Source organism: Ptychodera flava, chromosome 6, assembly GCF_041260155.1.
Source record: "Ptychodera flava strain L36383 chromosome 6, AS_Pfla_20210202, whole genome shotgun sequence".
Lineage (NCBI taxonomy): Eukaryota > Metazoa > Hemichordata > Enteropneusta > Ptychoderidae > Ptychodera > Ptychodera flava.
Window position 1 is genome coordinate 1,984,229 of NC_091933.1, and position 19,241 is coordinate 2,003,469.

General features: G+C 35.0%; 1 protein-coding gene across 3 annotated transcripts in view; it reads left to right on the forward strand.

Moving 5' to 3' along the window:
• Positions 1-3,378: 3,378 nt before the first annotated feature.
• Positions 3,379-19,241, forward strand: part of LOC139134577 (mitochondrial 10-formyltetrahydrofolate dehydrogenase-like) — a 47,033-nt gene continuing 31,170 nt past the window's right edge. Inside the window, exons 1-2 of one of the 3 annotated variants that reach the window (XM_070701477.1) lie at positions 3,379-3,835; positions 15,947-16,088. In XM_070701477.1, the coding sequence (XP_070557578.1) occupies positions 3,791-3,835; positions 15,947-16,088 (187 nt within the window). In that variant the 5' untranslated portion in view covers positions 3,379-3,790. Of the gene's footprint in view, positions 3,836-15,719; positions 15,846-15,912; positions 16,089-19,241 lie in introns of those variants that run through there. The other 2 variants (XM_070701478.1, XM_070701479.1) reach the window with 2 other exon arrangements.

Genomic DNA, 19,241 nt, shown 5'->3' on the forward strand with positions numbered 1-19,241 from the left:
TTGAATTTTGACACAGGCTCATCATTGCCTAAATGCTAGTGTCAGCCACAAATTTCATCATTCGTTGTATTTTTCGGCGCGCCCTTCGGGCGCGTGACTTTAATAATCAGTCATATTTTTCAGCTCGCCCCACTTTAACATATCAAGCATACATACATCAGAGATATCTGTACGTTCCATATTTTTCAGTGTGCTCTACAAGCTCATTACTTTAATATATCAGACATTTTTCAGCATGCCCTTCAGGTGCATGACTTTAATATACAAGGCATATATATCAGGATGTTTCATATTTTTCAGCGCGCCCTTTGGGCGCCATACTTCAATAAATCAGAGATATCTTGATGTTTGCTAAGTGAAAGTGTACCGTTATGAAGTCTGCATTTCATATGAAAAGGATGACAAATTCCTGATACTTTTCTGTTCTCTCTATGAGAATTCAGTATGAGAAAGCAACATGCACAAATATTTCACAATATATATTTGATACAGTGACTTATTTTAGAGATAGAAAAATGACAAGATATTTTCGTTCTCAGTAATGCAACTATTTTCCTTTTTGTCACAGGTTTTCTGTAGAAAGATGCTTTTTTTATGAACAAAATAACAGTTAAAAAAGGCAGTTTTTGTCATTATTAGCTGTGCTTCTATGGTTTCAATGTTACAAGAAAAGGTCCTCTCAGACACTGTACACTTCAGATTTGGCTAAAAAAGCTCTCTATGGCTCCTCAGGAGATTTAATTGGATGGTTGGCAAGTCTTAACACCCATCAAAGTCTTTGATTCACTGCTTTTTCCTCTTTGATATTAATGATTGACATCCATTTCTGTACAACAGTTCAGGACATCTGGTTAAGCATAGAAAGTGTGAGATACATTCACAGCTCATTCAAAATACAGCTCATTCAAAATGTACTGTATTCAAACTTTAAGATTGACACTTTGAAATTCCTATCTTACAACTGACATGTCAACAATTTCATTAACATATAGCATGACTATTTAAAATATAAATATATGTAAAATGTAAAATATATATACCGGTATATATATATATATATATATATATATATATATATATATATATATATATATATATATAATATATATATATATATTATTTATGTCCACCTTTTTGTTTTACCTATGTCGCGCGCCAGGGGGGGGTCACCCTGTTTTCGAAATTTGGAATAGGGGGGGTCACCCTGTTTTCAAAATTTGGAATAGGGGGGGTCAGCCACTTTTTGACGTTGGCAAAAAATAATCCACCGCCCCCCCCCAGGCCGAAGAAACTGACCAGTCCCTAATGAAGGGGATTAGGGAGGGCAATTAACAGATATAGACTGTTTTCTTTGAAATACCATCCACAGATAGGTAGGGTAAAGTAATAGGCACACACTAGACACAGGTAAGGCTTGTATAATGAAAAAAAAGTTTGATACAAGACATTTATTGATCATATTCATCATTTCTAGACGAATATTGCTCGCCGGACCCTTTGGTCACATGGGCACAAGGCAATTATCAGTCATAGCAAGAGGAAAAAAAAATTATGATTAAGAATACTGTTGATAAAAATTAAATATTTCTGTCATTATTGTAAACTTACAAAAGTACCCTAGTGCACTCGAATCCTGAGTAATGATCAGTTTTCATGCAAAATTTGCGCAGTTGCGTTTAGGCAATGTTATTGATAAATTTATGATCATGAATATTTTTGATAAGAATTAATATTTCGGTCATTATTGTATACTTACAAATGTAACCAGCTGCACTGGAATCCTAAATGATGATCAGTATTTATGTAGCGCAGCAAAGTGCAGACTCAAGTGATAGTTTGAAATCAAGAACAGCAGTGAAGAAAACGTGAGTGACCACAGTTACGAGTGTAGTGATACATAGCGGCCGCCGCGTATGCATTGTACGCGGCGGCCGCTATGTATACTACACTCGTAAAGTGTGAGTGACGGCCTATTTGAAGACCTGTGCACTGCATTGATGGTCGGAGTCGGCCCCGTTTCTATTATTTACCGTTCAAAAAGTCTGCCGAGGCAGTACTGTGACCGAGCATCAAGTCACTGCGCAATGCTGCTAGGCCTACTGTACGTTAATTTTTTCTCTAACACGTTTTACAAAATATTATTTCACGTTTGTTCTCGCGACAGAAAATATGTCATGCTTTGTCCGACATGATCAATGTTACTTTGCGGAAGAGTGCGGTAATGTAGGTCAACAAAGTTCAAAGTGTATGTGCTACTGTACGGAGGAAGTTAGTATTAAACAGTAAATAAATTTCATATCTTTCTGAGTAACGATGTGATGTGAACTTCTCCTTTCATTGAAATCCCAAAGATTGCAGCAGCTGCAGGTAAAGACATAGACAATAATGTTTTATGCAATGTTTAGTTTTGTTCTTGCTATACTGCACTTTCCGAAGTGTGTTGTTATGCAATAAAGTGATAAAGTGATAAAGTTATTCGAATTTTTGGAAGAAAAAAGAATGCCACGGTAAGCTTAGAGCTGTTCCAATTTAGGGTGTCGGAGAAATGGAAGGGGGTCAATAAAAATGCTGAATATCGAGTGTATTCAGAAAATGATATACCAACATGGGGTTTAATACACAAACATTTTCATATGTAATAGATCTTTTAGTATCATCAAATTGCTTTATTTCAATGTGAATCTTTCAAGTTCCTACAGGAGGAGGGAGACAGCATTTGACCCTCCCAATATATTCACTTGTTTGAGCTGCCTGTAGTTATCATGACTCATTTTAAAAACGTAAGCTTATATTTAATGCATGCACAGATTTAAATTGTGATTGGGTTCCGGGATCAGAATGATTACTCTTCCAGATCAAAACTATTCTACATTTTCAATAGTTCCAGAATCAGGAGCAGGACCACCCACAGCCCCCGGTTTGGTCATAAATTAACATCAAACACGTGTGAGATATTTTCAACTTTATTTCTCTGGCAATGAAACAAATATAGCAGTTTTGGATATGTAATTTTGGGGTGAAATATAACAAGAATTGACAGGTGTTCATGGGCTGGCAAGTCTGCTTGATCGATAGATCGAGCAGACGATCGATCTATCAAGCAGACCACCCTGTTCAAGTGCACTAGGAGCACCGAGGACCAGTTCCGACAGGCCAGGCTAAGTGGGTGTTGTGTTGCGTGTACATGTATGTGTATGAGTATGTTACGATGAGAGAGAGGGTTCACTAAAAAATTTCGAGCCATGAGCTAGGCACGCGAAGCAGGGGGACTTCTCAAAATTTCGGAACTTATCTGACCCCCACTGCTAATAATGTCGACTTCCTTAACTTTGTCGTCTGCGAGTGTTTACGTTATGAACGCCGCCATTTTGCTATTCCATGCACCGATAGTTTCCCTTTTCTGCACGGCGCTTGTCACCCGTAACATACGGTACCACTTGGACGGCCAGCGAAGTTCAACTCATATATGATAGATGAATGTGATCTACTTATTACCACGAATAAAGTAGGTTTTAAAAGGAATCAAACATCGTGGAGAAGACACCGTGGTTGGCGGGCTTATTACTGACGCAACGTGACGCTTCATAAAAATGCAGAGGGTTGTAGACAGTATACAGAACAGCCAAAGCTGACAGCATCGTATCTCAGAAGGGAAGCTGTTTGTCCACAAATGCAACAGTCGACTTGCGTAGGCCACGGTACTTGCTCGGTCCCAACGATCGACGTCTCCTCTCGCAAAATTTCAAACGCGGCTTTATTCCGGTGAAAGTTTCCACCAGCTGAGATTGGAATGCTTTCTGCTAGTAATTTCGTGAGAAGGTTTTCCACTCAACGGGTAAGCTTATATACATCGTTGTTCATATTGTTTTTGGCGAAATGCCGAGTCTGTTTACAAACAACGTAACAGCTGGAAGGGAAAGTTGGAAATTTGTCTTCTGTAGTAACATATTGAGTAAGGATGAAATATTCATATGTTACTTTACGAGTAAGATTGTCATTTGTACTGATGATTGTGATAACTTGAAACAATTCCGTCTTTCGCAAGTGTTTAAAAACTGCCCTCAGCCCCTGCCAGTTGTACAGAAAGATGACGCATATCGATATCGCAAGCGCATATATACATGGTGCAGTGCACGTACTACAGTACCGACAACTTAGTACGGAAAGGCTCTACCTTCCAAGGACTTTGGAGGAGTTAAAATTTTGCCAAAACTGTCATCAAAAGCTAAAGCAGAAATACGCTTACCCCGATCTTACCGACGAAACATATAACCGTTTTCATTGGTCTGAGATCGGATACGTTCATCAAGGTTGACATATCTTAGGCCCGACCTTCAAAGTTTTGTGCGAACCGTGGAATCTATAGATAGAGAACCAGAGGCAGAGAGTGTGGAAAGCTTTTGCTTAAGTTTCAGCAGAGATCTAGGTAACTTACCTGTCGCTTTAATAGGTCATGCTAGAAATCTATTGTAGCCTTTGGATGCCAGATTTGCTTGCATAGTTTTCAAAAGGCAAACATATAGTAGGGGCCAAAATTTTTCGTCACGGTCACTGAGATGAGTCAGGTGACTAGTTTTATTTTTTCAAATCTTTATAGTCTACTTATTTACATAGTTTTTTTTTTATGAAAACGTTATCAAAGCAAACAACTCTGCTAAGATCTACTCAACTTCGATCTCTAGACAAACTACTCATAACTCTCGTTTTGAAATTTCCTCAAGAAAGAAGAGCTGAGATTGTACAGTCTTGATCGTATGGGTTGCCTTGTCTGCCATTGTGTGTAATACCGATCTGGTATAGATGCTGTACAGGTGCAATCGTGTTATGTGAAACTAAACTTCCGAATGTGTTGCTGCACTCACCAAGCAAACAGTTGCAATTTCGTTTATGTGAGGAGCTTTATTCTGAGGGAAAGTTTGTAAAGCAAAAAAGGTACAAATATAGTGTTACTAATACGGAACTTTCACAACCTTGCATATGTAAAAAACATTCCACATAGAAACTATCCATTCATGATTGTAATGCTGATCTCTCAATGTGGATACACATGGCACAGATCACCACCATGGCTTTAAACTGGGTATTGCATCATGCTTGCTTATGTAAATTTAGAAAGTGAATACCATCTGAACATGGTATAGGGTTAAGTAGCATGCTTTACATAAATGCTTACCAGTAATGGCCGATTAGATTCTTTTTACACAAGTAGCTTCTTTGAATCAACTCATGAAATATTGAAACAAGTAGGAAAATGTATAATTTCTAATGGTATAATTTCTGATTGATATTATCAGGAAAGCCAGAACTGTGAGAGCAAAATATGATGGTACATTCAATAAAAGAGTGATATTGCAGGTGTTCAAATTTGAAACTAAAATGTAATAGATGAAGTGTGGGCATCTCAAAATTGCTATCATGTGTATTCTGCTTGAAAAAATGTTGTACAACTGTAAATAACTATGGGACAGATAGATTGTCCTAATATTTACTGATCATGTTTTCCTTTGAGAACACTGAGATATTGCTGGTTATACTGTAATATACAGAACATGGTGGAAATATTGACTGCCATATAGCAATTATTGAAAATGTAATACACACACTTTAACGTCAAATGAAATTCTGATCCATATGCAGTTGATGTCTTGTTGATAACTATAAAATTTGAGAAAGCGGAATAGCAGGAATCTGGAAGAAATTCATGAGAGAGTTGACATCCTCCCAGTGAAATTAGCATATAGATTTGTTCCATTCCAATGGAGTTGTACTGAGTAAGCTTACTTTGATAATCTCCTGCATCAAGACATGTCCATTAAAATGAAAATAGAAGCCAGCTTTATGACCTACATTGAACAACTTGAATAATGCAGATGTCCTTTACATTTGCACTAAGCACCCTATTCAATAATGTTTAATAGTAGACAGACATACTGTAGGTAAAGCACTTTAATCATAGAATGTACCACGGCATTCTTAAAAACACTGTCATTCTCATGTTCATAATATTTGTAAAGAAATAGATAGTGCTCTTTGATACTGATACATTTAAATTTTGAAATTTCTGTAGGAGAAGTGAAATACTTGAAGTTGGCTGTTGAAATATTGAAACATTTATTTAAGTTCAAAAAATGAAATGAGCATGATCAGGATTTCTTTATTGGTAAATTTTCAACAAATTTATGCTTTGAATCAAATCAGAGGCAAGCTACAACTTCAGAAAGGAAGAAAAAGACAGAGAAAAGAAATTGCCAGAAAAAGGCAAGTTCAAAGTGTAGTGAAAGAGTTGAAGTCTAGTACTGTCAAATTTTAAACTATCTATATGCTTTACTCAAGACATTGGTTTCCCCTTTGCCCCTTTGGCTCCATGCTTACAGCGACAATGATAAATTGCTGACAAAGCAATTTTACAATCATATGCAGTTACTGTCATAAGTGTACATAGTAGTGTCATTTTGACTTGTTTAATGATTTGATTTAAACCTTAATATTTCCAACTTTTCATGTTACCATTCTTTTCATACAGCATATGAGAAAGTAGGACGTCAGAACTAGATTCTTTGTTCTTTACCTCTACAAAGTATTGAGTTCTTGTGTATTTTTTATAAAAAGTATGATTTATGCAACTTGAATATTTTGATAAGAATTGGTTACCAAGAGTGAAGATATACACACATGTTGACTATTGATAATGTATCAGAATTGGAGTGTGACTATTTGAAACAAAGAATTTGTTTACCAAGCATATTTCATGGTATGTCAGAGTTGTCGTGTTGTGTAAACTTTACAACACCAAATATCTACATGTATCTGAATCTCCTACATGCAACCCCCCTGACACTGGGTATAGTGGGGTGTGAATTCATATTTATCATTGATTGGATGACAAGTAGGGGTATGGAGTGGGTGTGTCCTTCTCTCAAAATAGACATCACATGATGTGTGTCCTTGAGTTCCTGTCAAGTAGTTTGATTGACATGACCTTTTGGTATCAAGCCAGCCATTGTTCAGATCCAGTTTATGCTTCTTGCAATACATGGCTGAACAGTAAACAAGATGAATTTGTTTGTTCCGTAACAAAGAAATTCTAAAAATACATGATCATTAATTTCATTGTCTATAAACGTCTCTTTGGACAAGATAGTTGAGAAGACAGTTAATTTTGAAGACACTAAGTTTTCATGTTGTTTTCGTATACACTTGGTACTGGTATACACCCAATGACATCAAGGAGGCAAAGATGAGAGTGTAATTGCCAGAATAAACAACATTTTTATTAGTTAAATGTGAATTAACTTGGGATTGTCTCAGAATGCTTCGAAGAAATGAATTAATAAGAAAGACAAGAACATTCACACTTGCATTATTCCTCTGTCTTAGCCAGGATGTGATAAATAGTGTAAAAATTACTGATTCTTTCAAATCATTACAGTTTCAAAGAAAACTGTTTGGTCAAAGCTCATGTTTATCAGGGCAATAAGAGACTGTGTTACCTTGTTTGCGCAGCTTTGATTTGCAAATATTTTTCAAGTCTGCCGTATAGGATATTTACCTTTAGGATCTGATATATACTTATTCCAAGTTTACCAATCATAGGATAATTTATCTATGTATACTTATTCCAAGTTTGCCAATCATGGGCCATCTTGAACTGCAAATTTCAAATTCAAGGAACTGTTTTCTGGCTCATCCAAAATTTTGGCCAAAGCAAAAAACAGTCAGTAGATTTTAGAAGTCTTAGGACAAAGAGCCACACTAACTATGAGAAAGGCATGCAATTTTTGAATAATTTTTGAATTTAAACATCTTCATGATTGTCATTTCCACTGCTAACATCTGCAATTTTACTTATCTTCTTCAAAGGCAATGTCATGACAGTGTGGAAAAATAATTGCTATTGGCAGCACGGTTGCTAGTGTAAATCACCTTGTATGGAAGTAGTCGTAGTATCAGTAGAAAGACGGTTGTTTGTGAAGATCAACCAAAAAGTAAACATCAAGCTGATTACAAGTTTAACCGTAGCTGTACCAGTGAGGAAGTCCTGTCAATATGAACAGTTCATGATGTCATCAAATCAGTCAAAGAATATTGCATGAAATGCTAACAGTAAATTGATGTTAAGTTACAGTACACTGTTTATAGGGAGATGATTTGGTGAATTAATTGTTCAGAAAGGCATTCACAAATGTAAGTTTATATCTCTTTCTTAAACAGTATATCAGTAGCCAAGGTCATGCATCAAAACATTATCTACTCCTATTATGTGAACTTTTTTATCCCTGATACGGTACCAAGCTATTGTCAGTCTCCACCCATCAAAACAATATATATGTAACGTGATTACGTGTTTAGGCAAAAACAAAAACTCGTTGTCATAAAATGCAATATACAGGTACTAGGTAATGGACCTCAAGATTTACACAGTCAAAATAATTCAATTGCATTCCCAAAAGATTGCCATGTAGATAAAATAATTGTAATTCTTGGCAACACTTTCTTCAACTTCGACCCAACAACTTAAAAGACTTTCCCCACCTGGTACTCACACCTACATAACAAGCCCATTAAAACTGAAGAGTCATTTGCTATCGTAATGACTGTATAAAGCATGCCAGATCAGGCAGTTTGATTGCAGTGTTAGACATTGTCAGGTCATTGAAAATTCTCTACTGGTACTTTGGAGGACATAGACACTGCAATTAATTCTATGCCTTCTGTTTCAAATGGTTTCCATGATATGTCTTCTGGCATGTGCATGTAGAACAATAATTTTAAAGCCATTGTCATGTCCCATAACAAGTCATTCTTTACTTCATGAGTATTGTACTTTAATAATATTTTGTTGAAGATTTTACCAGGCCTACTTCAACACAAAGGAATGTGCTTTGATAAAGCCATTAACACTGTAAGAAACTGAAAATTCATTCATCACCTTAAATGACAGTCACTGAGTCACTGCATATTTACGCATCAACTGTCTCAGGACATCAAAGTTGAAGTTTCTGCTGGTTTTTGTTTATATTAAAGATGATCTTAAAGTAAAAAGGAGAGTATCTTAATACCCATGGGAACCAGAAAGGATACTGCATTGGGTACATTTATCAACCTTCTACTTGTCAATTTACAGTTTCATTTGATTTTGCTTGGCTACAAATACCAGTAGCACAAAGACAAGTAGTTTTAGGCAAAGGCCAGTAGATGATAAAAGACCAAGAGATGTTTGAAAGGTCAGTAGATGATGTAAAGACCAGTTACTAAGACGCTGTAAAGGCCTGTAGATGCTGTGAAGGTCTTTCGATGATATAAAGGAAATCTGGTTCAGTTCAGATGTACCAGTGGAGATGCCATATACGTACCTTGCTAATGCTTATAAGAACCATAGTGACTGAGCAAAATCAGAAACATGGCCATCCCTATACAACTGAGCATTGACTGTGAACTAAAACAGGAAAAGTGACAATGGATACAATTGGATTTGGAGTCTGATTGAGAGTTTAAAAGATTGAACAGCAAACCAGAGGATCAGTATCAGTCACTGCAGTGATTTATACAACCATTTTCAGTAATAGAGTGCGAAGCCACTGCAGTGAACTGCAATAAAACTGCTTACACTAATTAGTTTCAGCTGTAGCCGTGGCCACTTTGGTGTTGAACAAGGCTACTTGATAAAGACCAAAAAGTGCTTGTACAAAGGCAAAGCTAGCTCTGTCTGAGGTCGAGTTGTAAATGAGAGTTTACGATTGGCATCCTGTGTTCAAGATTAAGATACAATGTAACATTACCATGCACTGGTCCATGTACAAATCTTTTTTTATTTCAACTTCTATAGACAAACTGTCTGCATGGGACATACAATGTTGTCGACTTTGCCAGCTGGCTACAGCTGAAACTAATTAGTGTGAGCAGTTTATTGCAGTTAACTCGCAGTGGCTTTGCGCTGTAATACTGAAAATGGTTGTAAATTCTAAAGGAAGTGATTTACAATGTTTCCACACATTAAGGTAATATGCACCTCGAAAGTGAAAGACTTAAACTTTTGCTCAAACTTTCCTCAGTGAAACTTTCAACCATTCTCTTACCAAAGCCAGAATAAAAATCAGGGGTCACCGTGCAAACTTTGGTACTAGAGAGACAAATAACTTGTGATTTCTCGATATTTGAAATCCAAAATGGCTGCCATCCCTGTGTTAACTCTATGAGAAAAAATAAAATTTTTGATTTTCGAAAAACTAAGACGGTGAAAACTTTTCGTTTGCCAAGAGCTTCAAAATGAGCCCCCACAAGTGGTAGGTCAGAATAAAAGTGATAAAATTTGAAGGCCTGAATTTCTGTCCCCGAGGTGCGTTCTACCTTAAATGGACGATGGTTATAATTCTGTATAAATTTCTGTGTTTCTGTTTGAGAAAACATGTGCATTTGCTATATCCTTTCCTTGTAATATGTTTAAATGCCTCACAAACACGACAGGGTTATTCAATATGTAATATCACTGTTGACAAATGATATTCTAGTCCAAACTAGAATTTTCTTGTCAACAGGAATGTTTGACACTACTCATGCACATACAGGCTGTGTTCAAATGTTTAACACTACATGCAGACATTTCAACATCAGTTTTAAATAGATTAAGAAACTCAGGTGTACAAAGAGAACAACAACGATAGAAAATAGTACATCAAAAGACATACAGCACAAGAGCTTCAAGCTAGCTATTCATTTGGTTATCATATCTTGATCAAATACTCTACATCGCAGAAAGAAAATGTATTATTGTGAAGTTTGTTCCAAAAAAGATGTTAAACAATGTGGAAGTGTTTATCAAAGTGAACTAGCATAGAAAACATGCATTGTGAAGTTGCCAATGGCATACAGCCATTTAAATTCTTTTGTACTGAATATACAGATCACAAAGCATCTCAGAACATTATGTAGAAAGTAATCATTGATATAAAATGATGTATAGTGCTAAAAATCACATCTTTTATCCTTTTATTATCCTTACCATGGTAGTCAATGGACAGTGTTTATTTTATATCTACACATTACTTGCACATGGTAAAGAAATTAGCTGTGGCTCTTTTCAAGGCAATATGACAGGATTTAACATGTATGGTTGCTACTGCTTGCAAGGTTTCGCTATACATGATTTCCTTTGTACTTTTGGATTCTGATTGTATTTACATGCTTTAAAACTATAAAATTGGTTAAGTTTGATTAATGTGAATTTTGTGAAATCTGTTACAGCATGTTGAAACTAAAGATAGGCATGGATTTTTGAAAAATACGTAGTTAATGAGACTCCTTGGTATAAAATCTGTTCAAATTTGAACAAAAATTTCAATCCAGACATGTATCAACGAAAACAGGTTTGAAATAGCTGTACAAACCCATGTTCAGGTTATGAAAAAGTCTCTTGTTCAAATGCTTTAAATTGTAAGTGTTTTTTACAATATTTTGAGTCAATCAAACAATTTTAAATCTTGTGAAACTCACTTGTATATCTACAATATTGCACAGTCTACAGCCAACAACCTACGTCTCATGCCCTAAATTGTACTTTCTTGTGTTTTCTTATAAATAAAATCAGAAAAATTTGATATTTTTGTGGATATTACACATTGGCAGTAGCAACCATTGCTTAGCAATTTTAATTCATCAATGTCACCTTTGATGCCAAAAGAAAGCTGTCTTTCTGTTATCAGTAACTAAATGTCAGATATGATGTAGTCAAATGTAAAGATAAGATATTTAAAGTGGAAGAAGCAGGCAATATATATTGCATATCACTCAATAAATATTGTAATGTAGATTTTTGTATCAGAAATGTAAAATTACTTGCAAGAGGATGTGTCATTGTGGTTGGCAATCATTATCATTGCCATGGTAATAGGAACAGATATCTTTCATGATTGGATTCTGTCTTAGATGAATAGTCTTTCTCTCATCTCACTTTCTCTAGTTCAATACTGACCTATTGATTTTTAAGCTGTTTACGTGAAATTAAAGTCACAGTGTGTGATTGTTGCTACTCTAGTTTTTGCTTCTCTTTAATAACATGATAAAAGGAAGATACATTAGGAGCAAATATTGATCTGTCAATCCACAGGATCAGTTGTTTAGATTTTTAGAGTAAACTCTATAGGAATGTAATTCAAAGTCTTCATGATGTGTTCTATCAACTTCAATGATTTTGCAAATTTTTTAATATAGTAAAGTTTTGGGTGAAATACTACCTTAAAGAGGTCGGTTTGATATTAAGTGAAAGCGAAAGACATTGGTTTTAACAGTAAAATACCTCATCAGATGTATGGTTCAATCTATTACTATGGTAATATCTTGTGGCAGTAAATTTTGATGGGTCCACTACATTCAGTAGTTTTACTCATTATTTCCATCTCATCAGGTTCCCAATTTCATTAAATAAAATATTTATTCAATAAGAGGAACTACAGCCATATACAGAGCATGGAAATCAAATTAAACTCTGTAACCGTACTCTGAGTCTGAGATTGATGAAAAATGCAGTGTATTATGGGAATACAGAGCTGAACAAAGTCTCTTCAAATCTGTCTTCAGTATTTCCTGTGGAGAAACGTTCATTTCTCTTTCCAGGTATAATATCCAAAATCAATTTAGATCCAAACTGACTTTTCTGCAACTCCCGTGCAAGGATTTTTTTCTTCTGTCAAATTCCAATTACAAAGTTTGTTCTGATTGGTTGATGTGGTAATTGTTTGCACTAGATTTCATGTAAGCCATTTCACCACGTCCTTTCCTCATTGTTGGTATGATTGCTAATGTGTAAAAGCAGACATGTTCATAAGTAAAGTTATAAACTGTACGGATAATGAATGTTTATCAAAAATGCATTAAATGTATTATCATGAATTTGTTATTTCTTATTTAATTACTTTATAATAATGGCTCAGAAATAGCTTTGTAGTGTTGAATTATTCCATTATTTAAAGATTATTCCACTTCCAAATGGAAATAAATTATAGGTTAGGTTGTATTCACTATGTGTTTTGCAAATCATAATATTTAAAAGAAATGAGGAACCGTACATAATACAGTGTACTGGAATATACTTGCTGTGAATCCTGTGTCTTTCATGTACTATAGTCTGCTATTCTTGAGAACAGACTATAGAACAGTTGCACAATGATTGAGCTGTCAGTGTTAATAATGAGTATTTCATGAAATTGTCTACTTTTATATAACAGTTCAGATGATTCTATGCATAAGGTACCTGTACTGCTATGTGGACATCATCATATCAGGCTGGATTATGGAAAGAGAGATAGTTTTGATGAGATTGTTTTAGGCTTTTAAAGAGTGTTTACAGTGTGTGAATGATGTTGATATTCAGCAGACTGTGATAGAGTTGTAATACAAGCCACAAGGGAAGTCATTACTTGCCGTGCTCCTTTTCACTGCATGCCATTACTGCCAAGTAATACCGCACAGAATGCACTAATTCTATAGAACGTTTGACCTTAAAAAACCCATTTCTGTTGTTACCATGGTCATCTAGAATCTTGGTATAAACCTTAGAACTTGAAGGTTTTAGGTATTGCCTTGCATGTTACTCTCTAACTTAAAGGCAGAACTTTTGATGAAATTTTCATTGTTTTTGTTATGTAAAAAGAGTTCTTCTCTCATCCGTTTCCCTGAAGTATCATAGTGTTGAAAATGATAGATAAAGTATTATTGGCAAAACAGTGCATTGTATACAACAAGCAGTGGTGTTGTTGAAATGATTTCTGTTCCAAACCAAAGTGACATTGAAGATTAAAAACACACAGACATACTACTTTGCCAAGATATTGCCGTGCATTTTAACATGATTTTCAAAGTACAACAAGAAAATCTGTATTTAGCAGACAGTGCAAAATTACTGTGAAACACAAAGCAAGTTACAACTAATGGAACATAAAATAAAAAACTTGAGCAAGAGTTGCTGAAAAATATTCCAATGTTTGCCATCTTTAAACCCTTCATTTTTATTATCTCATAAATTTCTTCTGTATTAAGAGACAGTGATAAAACAATAAACATGATTAACAATAAAAATTTGATCCTAAAATAGATCAGCATGTATAAGAAGTTTGGATGTTCTGTTTTACAGTTGGCCATACTTCAAAGATATAAAAAATAACATACAAATTCACGCAAACTGGCCTCATCTTTGTATGTTTTTTTCACAAAATACAGAGATTTTCTGCTGGTAAGGTTACAGCCATGCAGAGTGTAGTTTTGTTCGCTGACATCAGCTTTATGATATTTTTTCAAATCATGGATAATCTTGTATATTGTTTGATATTTCTTGCCAAAATTTTAAGAAGATATTTATTAACATTTTGAGTTATTGGCAGTTTATCGTTCTAATCCAATGTATCCACAAATAGATTTTCATGAATTGAATAAAAATACGTAGAGATAGAGTGAATCACACAATCAGTGAGATGCAATAAACTAGGGAAAATAATAGAGGGGTAAAATGTATCAGAAAAACAAACCTCACCATTTTCAAAATTTTTCTCATGGAAATATATCGCAAAATCATGTCCAAGAAAGGTTGATCAGCAATTGTGCATATCAAGACAAGACGTTTTCTGTTCTATTTGCTATTATTGCTATTTGCCATGAAGAATGCTACATATCTTTATGCAAAGTGTTTGTTAAGGGTTTTTCTGTATATGCATGTACGTGTGCCAATGGAAAAATCTCTTCAAAATTAAAATGAACAATAGTTTGAAGATGTTTGAAAGAGTGATTTATGATATGATTTTATAGAGTCATCATAAAGGCTTTGAAAGTGTAGAAGGATTCAAAGATACATGCATCATACTTTACAGGGTATTATTGTGAGATTCTGACAGTGCTTCAGTGTTCCCTAGCCCTGCATACAGGTCTGTGTGCTCCTGGTGTTATACGGCCTCCACCGGCCGTATAATGCCGGGAACACACAGACCTGTACGCAGGGCTACAGTGTTCCCCTAATATGTTGGAATCTACATGTACATGCATGTAGTCTTTTCATAACCATTTTGACTTGTATCTATACTCTTCCCTTCACGTGTGTCCATGAAACGTGATTCCAATTTCACATTTGTAATGGAGAGATACAAATAAACCAACCACAGTGGGACTGTGGACAACCCAAGACTACAAGCATAGACCTGTCACGCTGGGTATGGTACTCTAAATTGTAATCCATCAGCTGGTTCCTGGTAAACAACTGTGACCTTGCATATACAATGACTTGTCTTCTAAAGACATATCACTGTACACACAAAAGAACTTCATTGATTTGTTTCATTTGTGGATAAATTGAAAAGAGCTGTTATTGTTCATTAAGTTGACCCCATTCCACTTTTTTCTTCAGACCTAGACATGTTACATAATAGAACAGTTATATTGAAAAAAACAATGCAGGGCAAACTCATGAATATTTACAGTTTATTCAAATATTGCAAACACTCCCATCCAACTGCCATATTTGGAACATGTGTTGCGTATTGTTTGTTAATTTCAATTGCATCAGAAAATGGGAAATGTGCATTTTTCTTGAACTATAGCTAAAACTGTTAACCAGTAACAGTACTGGTGCAAGGATTTCATTGTATTCTTTGGTCATTCTGGTTGAAATATCCCGTAATTCCTGCCTCTCCCGGTACACAGGGTGGATGTAAATATTCATGTTATATGCAAATGAGACACACCTCCAATCACACCACCATATTTAGAGCAGTTACGTATTTAAATACCATACAGTGTCCATTGACATTCCTAGATCTGTACACACAGCTGTGTAGGAGAAGCTGTCCTTTCAATATTTTGTGCAGGTAGGTTTTAGGGTATGATTATGAATTTATTCCTTCTTAGCATGTGTTGTACTTGCCCTTACCTCAGTTGACAAGCTGATTTTTCTTTACACTGAACACAGACATTGTGGGGAAGGATGAAAATAGCTGTGATCGGACAGAGCCAATTTGGCCAGGAGGTCTATAGTCTTCTTCGAAAAAATGGGCATGAAGTAGTTGGTGTGTTTACAGTTCCTGATGTGAGCGGAAAACCAGACCCACTTGGTATGTATAACAAACAAGATTTTTATAGAGTTGAACTGCTACATAATGTAAAATGCAAGCTGTGTGTTCACTGCAGTCAGAGTAATTACATGTAAAGAAGATGACCCTCTATAACCTTTCCTACATCAAACACATGACTTTGTTTTCCTTAAGCTGCCACGTAGGCTATAACATAACAAGTGTTTAGTAACCTATCTTTATTTTGCACAGTCATTTCAATGGCTTAGATTCCTTATCATTGCTATCTGATTTGGTAGATAAATAATCTGGATAGGTCATTGCTATTCAACAAATCCATGTGATATAAGGAAGAGTGAAGACCTATGCATCTGCAAAATGCTATGCAGATGAGACATTTCAAGAGCTTTATTATCAATATCAGTCAAGACTTGAATAAATAAAAACTGTGTATACTTGTGTTCTAAACTGAGAATTGTGCCGAGACAGTTATTATTTGAAAGTATGTTTGTTGACATGTAAGAATACTTATGACAAATACACATTATTCATTGAGAAGGTTATCATGCCCATTGACTTTTGAATCTTGCAACTGGTCAGCTGCACTGTGAATATTCCTTTATGGTCCTTGCAGTACCATGCAGTCTATAGACTCAAATGAACACAGAGTAGCAGTACTGTGGCTGGTCATGCACCTAAAGCATGAACAAATCCATGAGAGATAGGATGATGCAATGATAGGTCTTATATAATACAGTTAGTAGGTACTATTCTTTTGTTGTTTTGCTAAATGTGCTGACTGTTGACTGCAAAACAACTGTTAGCTCTAGTTGTTTGATCAGTTGTATAATACATGTAATGTAGAAATGCAAACATGCTCTCAATATTTCTACAGTTCTGATACGATGGCATGTTTTTTTCATAGATAGTCACTGACTTTTGCTGATGAAAATGTCCTTGTTGGTGGATTGTTGTACAATAATACAGAGAGAGAGAGAGAGAGAGAGAGAGAGAGAGAGAGAGAGAGAGAGAGAGTGAGAGAGAGAGAGAGAGAGAACTTTCACAGTAAAAATGTATGACCCCATGCATGGCATAAATGTCATTTTTATCAGAAAATGAAATGACAATAAAGTCTGGTGAATTATGATTTCAGTTGTGAAATCCACTGAAGGAAATCACCAGTTGATAATATACTGATTCAGAATTTGTTTAGTCATGGTGAGTTGCATGAGTTGTCCGTCACACAGTGTTGGAGGTCTACAGTCCATGTGCCAGTGATTACCCTCGCATGTGTCAGTGTTATTCCAGCATAAAGGAGTTCATTGTTGCTGTATATTCCATTATTAGGCAAAAGGGAATAGTTGGTCCTGTGTCTGCTAGGTGGGATCTTCTCTGAACAAATAGACCTATGGTGTTTTATCATGCATGGTTCATGACAGAACAAATGTGACACAATGCCTGACAGATACTTGACCTATAATGTCACAAAGGTCAATTACCAAAGGCAAACCACAAAGTTGTAACCGTGTGACTTACTAGTATATACTACACCAAACCACACAGTATTTTCAATACGTTTAATTTTTGCTGAATTTTTTCAAGATGTTCCTGATGATATGGTTTGCTTTGGAGGCAAGATTATGATTTACAAAGTTTATCTAGAAGCAAGATAATTATATCAGGATGACTGTTGCTACTACTTGAACAGATCATTAGGAGGTCATATTTTGTAATTACATATTTTTAGATTCAGAAATGACAGAAATACAGAGAAGTGAGACTTGAAATAGGACAATAAATGACCTGACCTGATATGCCATTCAAATATGGCTTAGCCAATCAATGATCGTGATATGAAGGTTGCATCATGATCAAAATGATTGTAGTGAAATCTAATATAAAATGTATCGTAAAACAGCTAAATATAGAAAATATTTTCAACAACAAGAACTATCAACTTGTATGGTTATATCAGAGTTTGAGGGGTGGGACACCTCTTTGTTTTCCCAACAATCTATTCATATGTTAATTATCATACAATAGAATAAACATTAATGATATATGAATGTACAAAGTATGCAGTGCTTTGATAATTGGCATCCCCTATTTTTCCAAGCTGTTGACAACACTGTATAGTATGTGCTTCTTCACTGCAGAGATCTTGTGAGCAATTTACCATCCATGAAGACCACTACACGGGGAAATCTTTCATGAAACAGATATTAACAGCTTTGCCCAGGCCTTACAAACACATGTAATATATGCAAATCTTCAATTGTTTTGACCACTTAACTTAGTTTGGAAAGCATTAAGGTAGCGGTAAAGGCTAGAGCGACAGTTATAAACTTCAATAAAACTATTAAAACATGAAAGAAGTCAACATTCTCTGTGGAATAAAAAAAACTAGACATTTGGGGTCATAAGCATTGCAGAGTTATAGCCCATTGAAACTTCTGAAAAACTGACCAAATAAGAGGAAGTTGGGGAGTCCTTAGTGTATTACTATGGTAGAGGTCCCCTAGCTTTTAAAAAAATGTTTGAAAAGGAAAGTCATTTTTTACTGTTTTTTAGGAAAGTTTGACAAGGCAGTGCTTGCATTCAGAATGCGTGACTGCTATTATAAATGCATTTTTAGATTCTTTGAGTGTCAAAGAGGTGTCAAAAGTGAGATTAACCAAAAAGACTGCTCTTTGACTTCAAAAGAGGGGTGCAAATATGGCTTATTTCAAAAATTTTGACAGAATAACAGTTTTCCTACATAATTTTATACCAATTAAATCCAACCTTTGAAATGAGATATGGACATGGAATTTTTACAGCCTATTAACAAGGTTACAGATAAGATTTGTACGGCACAATTTTCCTGTATTTGAAGTACTTTTTGAAAAATCACATTTTGAAATTTGAAAGATTTTTAATAATTTTTTGATATGTAAACCCATGTAAAATCATAAAAACAAATTTTATTTACAAATCCTGCCGTACAAATCTTACAATTAATAGTGTCAACATATTTATAACTAATTTGGTAATATTAATTTATTATTAAATTCAAAGATGTAAAAAAAATATAAAAAAATTAAATTTTAATATTGATTGGTGTCATATTTCAAAATCATGGCTACAAACATACAATTTTATATTCTCTGGAGAAAGTATTAACTAAGGGAGTTATCCTGAAAATTTGAACTAAAT